At 41.4% G+C, this 12,504-nt stretch overlaps 1 protein-coding gene across 3 annotated transcripts in view; it reads left to right on the top strand.

Moving 5' to 3' along the window:
- PRKCZ (protein kinase C zeta) overlaps positions 1–12,504 on the top strand; it is a 225,748-nt gene that overhangs the window by 149,189 nt on the left and 64,055 nt on the right. For all 3 annotated transcript variants that reach the window (XM_051988781.1, XM_051988783.1, XM_051988782.1), the window contains one exon: positions 2,653–2,738. In XM_051988781.1, coding sequence (XP_051844741.1) covers positions 2,653–2,738 — 86 coding nt within the window. The remainder of the gene's footprint in view (positions 1–2,652; positions 2,739–12,504) is intronic.

The raw sequence follows: 12,504 nt of genomic DNA, 5'->3' as shown, positions 1-12,504 counted from the left end.
GATGTTGTCAAGCATATGGTTTGAATTAGATTTCCTTCAGGGTCCCTTCTATAATTTCAGTCCATGGGCCATGGACCATTTCATTGGCAGCAGCCAAAGGCTGTTTGACATTGTCAAGGATGTTGTAGGGGAAATACTCTTGAGCAAAGTGCTTAACACATAGTTGGTTCTAGATAAATGTTCACCGAATTTGCCTATAGGTTTAGATTGGTCTAGGTGGACCATAAAGTTATAGACTGAAAGCTAGAAGGTACCTGAAAGGCCAGGGAGTCCAAATCTCTCGTGTGATTGTTAAGGAAACTGAGGTTTAAGTGACTTGGCCAGGATCAAACAGCCTGTCAAGCTCTGAATCAGGATTTAAACTCGGATCTTTGATGGCTTCAGAATTCCTTTCTAATTCAGAAGTTTTGGGACTAGTAGTTGGTATAGTCCAAGAGAAGTCTCCAGAAGGCGTCATTAACTCGGGGACTTTTTTTGAGCTCCCACTAGAAATTAATCTGAGATGAGACGCTATCCAGTTTCTTCAGTCTTGGGTTCCCTCGGTTGGTTAATAGGTAGATGGCGCTTCCAGGGACAGCACAGCTGATGGAACAGATCTTGCAAATAGCTCCCGGATCGTGGTCACTCCCAGCTCCACGCTGAGGTTTCTTAGAGACTTTGTATGAGAGTCTCACTGTTCACCAGTATTCCAGTTGAGCTCCAGTTCTCCACCAATTTCCTATTTAAAGAGCAAGAAGTGGGTTTCGCAATTGCTGTGACCTAATTTTAGGCAGGTTACAGCCAAGGCTAGTTATTTGCTTATTTAAAAAACATACAGTTACAATTTCCACATTAGCAAATCCATAGTACTTTCATTGCATGTATGAAAGTCACTTTTAGGGAGGATTTATTTATTTTTTTAAATTCCTAAAAAATAGCACAAAGCTTTTTATTGTGTGTTGTGTTTTTCAGAACCCTTTCACTCCTACGTGTATTTATTTTATGGAGTTTTGAGACAGCAGAGTTAGAAACACTTTCCACTCCCATGACATCTTAGGTGTGTGTATATATATAAGTATATATGTCTTTGGCCATCCTTTCTTTCCTTCTTGTTGCAGAAGCGAAGTTTGAATTCTGTGGGATTTCTTTAGAAAGGAAGTGAAGTTTGAATTGCTTATAATTCAGGTGTAATTTTATCATCTTCAGTTCCCTCTTCCTTTCCTGCATATTTCTCTGTGTGTGTGTGTGTGTGTGTGTGTGTGTGTGTGTGTGTGTATCTATATCTATTTATCTATATATATGGGTGTGTGTGTGTGTGTGTGTGTGTGTGTAAAATCTTTTAAATCATCATTCAGGATAAAGATTTTGTAATTTCAATTTGGAATATTTTTGAGGGAGAAATTGAAGTATACTCAAGTTTCTGTTGTGAATTTGATGTGTGTGTTTGTGTGTGTGTGTGTGTGTGTGTGTGTGTGTGTGTGTGTGTGTGTGTAAAATCTTTTAAATCATCATTCAGGATAAAGATTTTGTAATTTCAGTTTGGAATATTCTTGAGGGAGAAATTGAAGTGCACTCAAGTTTCTGTTGTGAATTTAACGTGTGTGTGTGTGTGCGTGTGTGTGTGTGTAATCTTTTAAATCATCACTCAGGATGAAGATTTTGTTTAGAATATTCTTGAGGGAGAAATTGAAATAGACTCAAGTTTCTGTTGTGAATTTGACGTGTGTGTGTGTGTGTTTGTGTAAAATCTTTTAAATCATTCAAGATAAAGATTTTGTTAATTTCAGTTTGGAATATTCAACTCAAGTTTCTGTTGTGAATTTAACTTGTGTGTGTGTATATATATATATGTATGTGTGTATGTATGATGATCTTTTAAATCATCACTCAGGATGAAGATTTTGCTAATTTCAGTTTGGAATATTCTTGAGGGAGAAATCAAAGTACACTCAAGTTTCTGTTGTGAATTTAACGTGTGTGTGTGTGTCTAACTAGATATGGCATCTGAAATCTTGAAGTTTTTGCCATCTTAGGACAGCAGTGCACACAATCCCAGAAGCTCACTGTGCCATTGCATTTCTGTTCCATTGTACATGGGGGAAATACTCCCTTTCTCCTGCCTTAGCCCCAAGGTAAGGGAGAACGGAAAGCCCAACCAATTAGAGTGCCCATCAGATATGTAATTGGTCCTAAGTCTGGGATTTCCCCCCACCTCCCACCCCCGCCTTGCCATGAGCTACCATCTCTCCTTTGTGCTGGAATACAGAAGTGCCTCAGCTGGGAGAAATGTTGTCCGTCCCCTCCCTCCAGCCCCTCCCCAGTCGGCTTCCAGGGTAGGGCAGAAGGGCTTTGCACGGTGTCTTTCTCACCTGAGCTCCAGACAGCAAGCAGCCCTGGGAATTGTAACAAGATGATTATCATGTGAGAAAGAGAGAGAGGAGGAAGAGAGAGAGAAAGCGTGTGTGGGGCAGACAGAAGGGAGAGGCTGGAGGGAGAAGCAGCTGTCATTTCAAGCTTTTTCTTGGCGATTCTCGAGCATGATTTGGCATCCAGGATTTCGGCTGTTTTGATGCAAAGAAAAGCAGGGCTGTTCTGAGCCCGGGCTCGTGCATCCCGGGCTGTGTCCGCTATGTACTATGTTGCTGCTTTATACCTTTTTAATATCCTTTCTAGAATCAATCTACCGCCGAGGGGCCAGAAGATGGAGGAAGCTCTACCGAGTGAATGGGCATCTGTTTCAAGCCAAACGTTTTAACAGAGTGAGTACTGCGGCCGGGGAGATGCTTTGGGGACTGGGCTTGGCGGGGGGCCTGTGGGGTGGGGAGGAGGAGGGAGGAAGGCTGGGGAGGGATTGATTGTGCCCTTCTTCCGGGGCCAAAAAACAACGAGAGAGAGGAATGGGGGAGCGAGATGGTTGCATGTGAAGCCGGGCTGTGTTGTATTCGGTGCATAATGATGAGAAAAAGTCAGAAGTCCTTGCATTATTTACTGTCTTGGGTGGATGATAGAAACCCTTTATTTTCCAGCTCATCTTGAGTTGTTTTCTTGATGTGTGTCTGTGGGGGTGTTTGAATTGGTTTTTTTTTTTAATCCAGTAACATTCCAAGTCTGGGTTCCCCTCACCCCAGATCATGATTGCCTCTAAAGACAGTTTGAAAGGATTTTAAAAAGATTTGTCTACCATTTGTCCATGGACTGGGGCTCTTGGATCCCTGATTGCTTAAAATTCTTGCAGTTAGAGAACCATGTGGCTGCTAATGAGATAAATAATAGTGCCCTTGTATTTTGGTTAAACTGGAAGCGGGGCTATTCACTGCCCTTAAGGGTCTCCCAGAACCCCACGAGACCAGTCAACCTCATGGGTAATGTTGCAGTCCCATATGTGACCTGGTCTATCTGCCATAGTTAGGGAGGCTCCCCTCCCAGCCCCCATTTCTGGCGCTGTGGGGAGATTGTCACCCCCAGAATACAGGAGAGACTTGTCAGGCTCAGAGAGGGGATGTGATTTTTTCAATATTTGCTCAGATTTGAACTTGGGTTTTCTCGGGTGACCGCCTGTATCCTTTCCCACCATAGCAAAGTACAAACCATGGAACTTTCCCCATTCACTGACATATTGAAGTGGGTTATATTCTGCTCTGTGGGTATCCTTTCTGCTGTTCATTTCCTCATTTTTTAATTTTTTAAGCCTTCCATAAACACAAGAGACAGAGAGCACTTTTGAAATTATGCCATTATTCAGTTCAATTTGGATTGTAAGAGGAAGAATTCTTTAGGGGATAGGACTCAGATCTGGGAGTTGATCTTTTGGGAACCTCCTGATGAGGGAAGTCCCTCTACCAAAACAGGTTGGTCCCTCCCCTCAGACTAATAGTCCCAGAGAGGTTCCCTCCAGCACTAAGGAAGCCGGCAGTGTCTCCAGGGTCCTACATCCAATATATGTCAGAGAGCATTTTGAAGCCAGGAATTCTGGGCTGGTCGGCCTGCACGCTATTCCATATACCAGACGGCATGCTCTAAATCTCAGCGTGAGAAAGGCCTGAGTGCAGACTTGAATAGCTCTGGGAATCTATGACACCTGTCGCAGGTTTGTCTTAAGGGTCAAACGAGAGCTAATTTATTTTGTAAATCTTTGTAGTAACAGAAATGACTTTTTTTTTTTTTAAATGAAATCCATTATTTTATTTTATTTCATTTTAGTACAAGGTACTATGCTAGCATTAGGGCTGCAGAGACTATGTATAAACAATTCTTGCCTTCAGGGTGTTTACATTTTACTAAGGGCATATAACCCTCAAACAGGTGAGCAAATAAAAAATTCTTTGAGGAGAGAAAACACTTAATGAGTAGAGGAATGTTGGAAGTCTTCCCAGAGGAAGTGATACCTGGAATGAGCCATTTTCAAATAAGTGGAAAAATGTTATTGGTGCCCCCTAAGGAGCCAGGGATCCTCACAGCTCTTGAATATTGAGAGAGCTTGAAATCCTTTTGAATCCTTTTTGATATACCAAATATTTAATGTGGAACATGACTGGCTGAGATGGCGGGGAGCCAGGGTTGCCAATGTTATTTCTTCACTCTTTATTACTGATGTTGCTGATAATATGCTTCTGGGTAGAGGGTTGGTAGATGGTTTTGGATTAGGTTTTTAGTTAGTATTGTCAGCCTGTTGTGGGATTGATCATCCTAAAATGTTGGCTTCAAAGGCAGCCTGCTGGAATGCCCAGAACATTGAGTTTAGCATCTATAAGACCTGTATTAGATCCTGCCTCATTCTGTCAGACTCTGGACAAGTACCTCATTACTCCTTATAGGAATGAAGGAAGGGGGAAATGGAAGGAGATTAAACAAGGACGTAGGGAGGAAGGAAAGAAGGAAGGATGGAATGATGGAGGGAGATAAGGAAGGAAGGAAAGTGGAAGGCAGGAAGGGAGAGGAAGGAAGGGAAGGAGGTAAAAGAAGGAAGGAAGAGAAGGAGAAAGGAGGGAGACAAGGGAGGAAGGAAAGTGGAAGGCAGGAAGGGAGAGGAAAGAAGGGAAGGAGGTAAAAGAAGGAAGGAAGAGAAGGAGAAAGGAGGGAGACAAGGGAGGAAGGAAAGTGGAAGGCAGGAAGGAGAGAGGAAGGAAGGGAAGGAGGTAAAAGAAGGAAGGAAGAGAAGGAGCAAGGAAGAAAGGAGGGAGGGAGGGAGATAAGGAAGGAAGGAAGGAAAGTAGAAGGCAGGGAGGGAGAGGAAGGAAGGGAAGGAGGTAAAAGAAGGAAGAGAAGGAACAAGAAAGAAAGGAGGGAGGGAGGAATGAAAGAATACACAACTATGTCTATATACAGTTATAGAGCTTTAAAGTTTTCAGATATTATTCTGTTCTTAATCTTAAACTATTAGTCATGTCCAGTGGACCTCATTCATTCTAGATTTAACTGATTTCAAGGTAGATTTTCGTGTATATTTTTTAAAAACTCCACAACAGACAAACAAAATTACTACTCTCATATGTTTGTAGCACTATGTGTACAAAAGAAGCTTTTTTTTTTTTTAAATGTGCTGTAAAAATAGTCCTGTTTATCCTTCTCTGAACTGGGGCTGCCTGTCTCAGTCTTGTATCTGTGGCCAGCCTGTAAATTCCTATAGTCCACCCTTTCCAAATATCAGAAAAGAGACAATGTAATCCTTGTTCATCTGCCCTCACTTTGTCTTCCAGTGAAACTTGTCTCTCTTGTCACAGTTGCTGGCTGGCTGGTAAAATAGTGGGTCTCCACAGGGAATGATGGGATGGTCACATCACCTCACATCACCTCAGTTTCCTCTTCTGTTAAATGGGGAAGACAATAGTGTTTGCCTGAAAGCCCCAAGTCTGTGTGGGAATCTCTTTAAAGCAGCAGAGAAAGACCTGTTTAGATGGAGAGCCGGAAGAAGAACTCTCTTAGTGAGAATGAAGTGCAGGAACGAGGGATATTGAGTCTGGAGAAAAGAGGTATTAGTATCTGAGGGATTGTCTTGTGGCAGTCAATGAAGCGAGCATTTATTAAGTGCCCACTGTGTGCCAGGCACACAGTGCTAAGCCCTGAAAAGGCTAAAGAGAACTCCTGTCTTTTAGAAGAGGAATGGAGGAAATAAAGTGAAAATCATTATGTACAAACAAGATAGTGCCCTGAATAAACTGGAGATGATCATCTTAGAGGAAAGGCATCTGGCAGAAATAGGAGCAACAGGTGAATCTGAAAGGAGATAAGTTTCAGCCTAACGTTAAGAAGCCCTTGCCAACAATTAGAGTTGTCCCAGTGTGGAAAGGCTGCTTACTGAATAGATCTGAGCCAAGACTTGGCAATGGGTTCAATTAGATGAGTTAACTTCCACCTCTGTAATTATTCTATTTTGAATAAGGAAACTGAGTCCCAAGATTATACAGGAAGCACATGGAAGAATCTGATTTCCAGCCTCCGTCATGGAGTCAGTCCATCAGCAAACACTGCAGACCAAAGCCTGCCTTCTGTAAGCTTCCCCTCTGCTGGAGGAGATAGGATGTAAATACATAAATCTGTGCAAAGGAACTTTGAGGAGCGCCCCTTGTAGCTTGGGGACCAGTAAGGACCTTCCAGAGAAGATGGCGTAAGCTGAGCTTTGAAGGCAAAATTTAAAGGAAATTTCTTTATCTATTTAAGAGATAGAGTTGAGGAGTGAGTGGTGATAGTCTGTGCAATGTTGGTTTTGTGCAGGTGGAAGAGGGGAGAAAGAAAGAAGAAAACAGAGATTGGGGAATAATGTTAGGGAGGGACAGCAAGAAGTCCAATTTGACTGCGTCTTAAAGTATGTGGAGAGTTTCTTATAATAAGGCTAGAAAACTGTTGAAGACCAATTAATTGTGAAAGGCTTTCATTTTGTACCAGAAGGCAAGGCAATATGGTGAATCCAGACTCAATATTGTATGATTTTAGATGTCACTTTAAAATTTCTTAGCCTCATGCTGATTGACTGAAAATGAAGGAACTAGAAAGTAATTCCGCTCTAGTCCCAACATACAGGTGGGGAAACTGAGGGTCAAGAGTCCATGATGCTTTCCTTGCATCACACTGTATTTTAAAAGCATTTGAAGAGTTGTGTTAACGTACTAGCAATAGAACCTGATCTTCCAAGTAATTGTTGTGACCTGCTATACTTTTGGATGTTAGCTAATGAAGATGCATTAAGCTTATTACAATATTCCAGACCTTGGCTCCCGTGGTAGGTAGCTCAAAAATAAAACACTGGCTTTCCAAATGGGATGAGCCAAAGCTTTCTCTTTTTTCAGCAGAGTGAGTGTTGTGTTGGAAAGGACTGGAAGGAGAAGGCTTGGATTCAAATCCTGGTTCTGCTTACTTTCTATGTGACCTTGAGCATATTCTTAATACACTCAGGGCCTCAGTTTACTGCTTTGTAATATGAGAGGGATTGGATTAGTTGGCCTCTTGAGGACTCTTTTAGGTCTTGATGTTGTATTAATTTTTTTTCCTTCATTAGATTTTTCAATCAAAACTCTGATTTGAAATAAGTTTTTATTAAACTATGAAATAAAAGAAAACAGTAGATTACTCCCATGAAAGCTCTGACTTCTTCTATTCAATATTTCTTTTTTCAAAAAGCAATTATTACTATTTTTAAAAATATAATTATCCCTTCCATATCTCAGAGGGTAGTCAAGTGGTGCCCTCACAATCTGGAAAATTGGGCACTTTTTTTTGGGGGGGGGGGCCCTTTGTATCAGAGAAAAAGAAATTGTTTATATTTTTGGCCTAATAAAAGAGCAGATTGCTTCTAAACGTTAAATAAGTAATTATGATAATAATTAAAATTATTGCAATTGACATGTTGATATCATACAATACCATACATATAGTTTATGCATTTCTGAGTTTCTAAACTTTTTCTGTGCTCGCTGGCCTTTACATGTTATTTGTGGCTTCCATAAATCTTCAAAATTCCCTTTTAATGTCTTATGTTGAATCTCAATATATCAAAACTGTAATGGGAAAGCAGTGATATAGAAGGATAAGTGTGTGTGTGTATGTGTGTGTGTGTGTGTGTGTGTGTGTGTGTGTGTGTGTGTGTGAGAGAGAGAGAGAGAGAGAGAGAGCTATTTCCCCTCCCCTATCCCTGGAGCCATTCCTACTAACATAAAATATATTTAAAAAGTGGTTCAGCAACATTAGGAAAAAAATCTGATCTAATCTACATTATTCTACAGCCAACCCCCCTCACTTGTAGAAAGAAGTCAGGACAGTTTTGGGAGAATCAAATGTAATCTTTATAATCACACAACATTCAATTTCTAACGTTTTATTATTTACATTTTTAATAGCTGTTACCTTTCTGTAAATTCACTAAACTTTGTATCAGTTCATGTAAGTCTTCCAATACTTCCCTCAATTCTTCGCTTCCATCATTTCTCGTGATATTTCATGATACTCATGTTTATTTTTCTTCCATCTATACACAGTTATATCCTTATTACTTGTGACACGTGGCCTTTTTTTTCTCCAAGACTTCATTATATCTCTATGTGGAATAATTAAAATGTAGATTGTCAAGGAAATGATTTTCAAAAGGAATACAGGAGAATAGCATTTCCAGGCCTCTAATTATACTGTATCTAGTAATTAGGAAGAAATAGAAAGATAAATCAATGGGATAGAGCAGAAAAAGAAAAATCAAATAATAATTGAATTCAATGTTCAATAAACCCTACGACATAAATTACTTAGGAAAGAACTCCCTGGGTGACAAGAATTGCTAGGGAAATGAAAAAGTGTTCTAGCAGATGCCAACATTTCTCACCATGTACCACAAAAGATTTAAGATGGATGAGGCTCGAATGCAAATACAAAATTCAAGATAACCTCTGTCCAAAAAGAGCCGCCATTCTTTTGGAGAAAATAAATGATATGCATATAAGGAAGTACCAAGTAATGGAGAAAGCTACATAATAAATGGAGGATTAGGAAAGATTATGGGCCTTTCTTTAAAGGGACCAAGGGAGAGGTGAGGTTGAAGGCACAGTCATCCGTGGAAAAACTGAATACATAGGCTAGTGGGTCAGCTTTCCTGGCGTAGAAAGTACCTGAAAGGGAGTAAGCTGACCTCCTTTAAAGGATCCAAGAAATGTATGTCTCTAATCATCTGCTTTTTTATTTCCTTGTTTCTTGTTTAATGAGCTTCTAACTCAAGAGTTGTTCTTTTCCCTGTGATTTGTGCTGATTTTTTTCTCACCTGATATTTTGGGCCCTTGTTGGTCACAGTTCTATTCTTATGTTAATTGTGGGAACTTCTAATAAAAATGTCCTCTTTCCTCTGAGACGGAGGCTCCATCAGTTCTATGTTGGGCGTTTATAGAAATTTTTTTGGTTTGAACTGGTCAGACAAGGGGACTTTGTTAAAAACCCATTTCAACCTGGAAACGCGGGGTTTTGTCAGCTGGGGACAGAAGTCTCTCTGTCTGGGTCACTTAGGTGACACTGGGGATGGAGCACCCGTCCTGAAGCTAGGAGAACTTTTAATTCCAATTGCCTCACTCTCCCTAAAATAAGTAAATAAAATTCCTCTTTCAGCTTGGCCACTTGGAGGACTGAAGCTAAACAAACAATAGTACTCCCTTCCCCCTGAAAAAATCCCCCCTAAACAAAGAAAAAATTATTATACCCCAAAGAAGCCATAGGTCAAGTTCACTAACACCTGCTCCACTTTGCCCCCATATAGAGTAGCTCTTTGGAATTCTGGGAGTTTGTTTAATCACAAGAGATGCTATTGTACCTTCTGTGAACATACGGTTTCTGACACTTGCACACACACAGACATACGTACATATACACACACCTGACACAAACACACACAGTCCCACTGCACACACACAAGTGCATGGGAGTTTCCACCCTCGGTCTGGCTTGACTCGTGCACAGCAGAATGGGACACTTCATTCTGGGCAACAACAGTCAGGGAGACGCCGCGACCCACCCACAGACCAAGAACATTTTCATTGGGGTCTGCCTTGAATGAAGCATTCATTCCACTCTTGGCTTCAGCCTCCAGATTTCCTTTCTGGATTATTTTGAAGGTTATAATAACCTTAAAACCCAAGGTAGCATGGTCAGTGGGCATCAGATATGCCGTGTCCTGAGCACTAATTAAAGCACTTGTTTGAATGTAGTTCTGTGCTGGAGGTGGAGGTGGAAATAAAAACAAGGATGGGCCAATTCCATCCTTTTACACAGAAGTAAATGGAGGATCATGGAATTGTGCATTTAGAGTGATATTGTGGCATCTAGACCCCAGCTTCTTACCCTGTTTTGTGTCCCCAAGAGGGGTCTCATAACTAAATGTGGGGGGCTGCAAAATTGTGATTTATTGTCAATTAATATTTGATTTGGGTTGCTTCTGGTGTTACAGAAAAATTTCCTGGGCAAAAAAGGGTTCATGAATGGAAAAAGTTCACAGAGTTCTGATCTAGACCAATCCCATCACTTTATAGATGAATAAAATGAAGATCTCAGAATTACAAATTTAGCTTTATTTGGAGAGAGAGCCCAGAGATCATCTAACCTCCTCATTTTATACATGGCACAGTGCAGAGAGCATTGAAGACCCAAGTTCAAATTCGCTTTTTAGATACTTACTATGTCTTTCTGGGTAGTTTACTTTATCTTGTTTGCCTCAGTTTCCTCATTTATAAAAGTCACAAACCACTCCACTAGCTCTGCCCAGTAAACCCCTAGTGTAGTCACAAGTATTCAGAAGGGACTGAAAACAACTGAAGAACAACAGCGTGGGACCCCAAAGCTACTGTCTTATTTGCTGTATCACACGGGGTTAGAAGATCAACTTATTTAGTCTTTGATGGTCCCTGTTGACAGGCAACTGAGAGCCAAAGCATCCAAGATGTTGCGTTATTGAGCTACTACTTGATGGAAAGAAGGAAGGAAGAAAGGAAGGAAGGAAGAAGAGAGGGAGGGAGGGAAAAGAGTAAGAAAAGGAGGAATTATTTTAAAATCTCCATTTTTATGGTAGAAGAAATTGAGTCAGAGATTAAGTGACTGCTTGGTAGGATTCTACTATCCACTTCATCTTTTGTTCTGATATTGCCATTTCCCAGTCACTTCCTTTTCTTCTCTTGAGAAGACTTGAATATATGTACAAGTCTTATATGTATCTCCCCTCTGCCAGCCCACCCTCTCTATCTTCCCTGATTAGAGATCAGTGTTCTTTATCCTAAGTTCCACAGAGCCATAGGTCCATGGCTACATTTTAGGGGTGCCATGAACTTAACTGGGGGAGAAAAAAATCTATATTTTCATTAACTTCCACCTGAAATCTGTCCCTCTCTTCCTTAAGAGAGAAATCCTTCCCCTGAGAAAGGGTCCGCAGCCTTCCCCTGATTGTCACCAGCATCATCCCAGGCTCAGGAAAGGTTAAGGAGTCTGCTTTAGGGGAAATGGTCATGGTTTCCTTGGGTCATTGTGGGCACGGTGATTTCTGCTGTCTCTGCCTATCTACGGAGCGGTTTCATGACCTTTTCCCAGAGCAAAGTGAGCTCCTTCTGTCCAGATATGTGGACCTTCTGGCTTCCGACACATCCACCACCTGGCACACCCCCTGTCTCGTCCACATGGCTCACTGAGAGTCTGCTCTCTGAATTATTGATGGTACCTGACTTTCCTAATCTCTGCCCAATGGGTGGGTACCACAGATGCCCTCACAATCTATCTTTCAGCCTTTCCCGTCACTATTTGTTAGACCTATTTTCCTCACCCCAAAATATGCGCGTCAATAATCCAATAAAAAAGCATATTAAGCTCCTACTGTGTCCTCACTAGCTGCCCCCTGCATAGCTTTGCTGATGTCCTCCACAGCCGGCCTTGGACACCCGCCATGATTGCTTACTCGGGCTCGCTCGGGATCTTTGGTCCCAAAGACTGTGGCAAATTCTGATTCACAATTTATAACCATCTAATATGGTGTGAACCTTGAATCATCGAGATTAAGAAGATAACCTTTGGCCACAAAGATCAGCCTGAGCTCGGAGAGGATGCTCCATTTCGGATGGCATGAATTCTGGGTCATTGTCCGTCTCCAGGAGCACTGAAGACTCAGCGAGCTGCCCGCCTGATTTCTGCCCATTTGTCGGATCCATTTGCCTTTCCTGGGTTGATGGTTTGGCCATTGACTTGAAGAACCATGGACTTCTTTAAGGAAGAGATCCTATAGCATTAATGATCTGAGAAGGCTTGGGGGAAGGGGGAAATTCTGAGGGGAGTGCCTTCCAAGCCCAGGGTACAACTTGTGCACAGAAGCTGGAGATTAAGCGTCGAGTTCAGGAAATGATTTGGCTGGAACATATAGTAAAAGAAAAGTACATATGGGAAATAAGACCATAAAATGAAACCAGATTCTAAAAAGCCCTAAATACCCAACTGAGTCTTTTGTGTCATATATATCCCCACCCCCACACATAATATTTTATATTGAATTTTATAACAGAGGCACTAGTGAGCTCCTGAGGGTGC

Source organism: Antechinus flavipes, chromosome 3 (assembly GCF_016432865.1).
Source record: "Antechinus flavipes isolate AdamAnt ecotype Samford, QLD, Australia chromosome 3, AdamAnt_v2, whole genome shotgun sequence".
Taxonomy (NCBI): domain Eukaryota; kingdom Metazoa; phylum Chordata; class Mammalia; order Dasyuromorphia; family Dasyuridae; genus Antechinus; species Antechinus flavipes.
The sequence above is the reverse complement of the archived record's forward strand: the minus strand, read 5'-3'. Positions and strand labels throughout refer to the sequence as shown.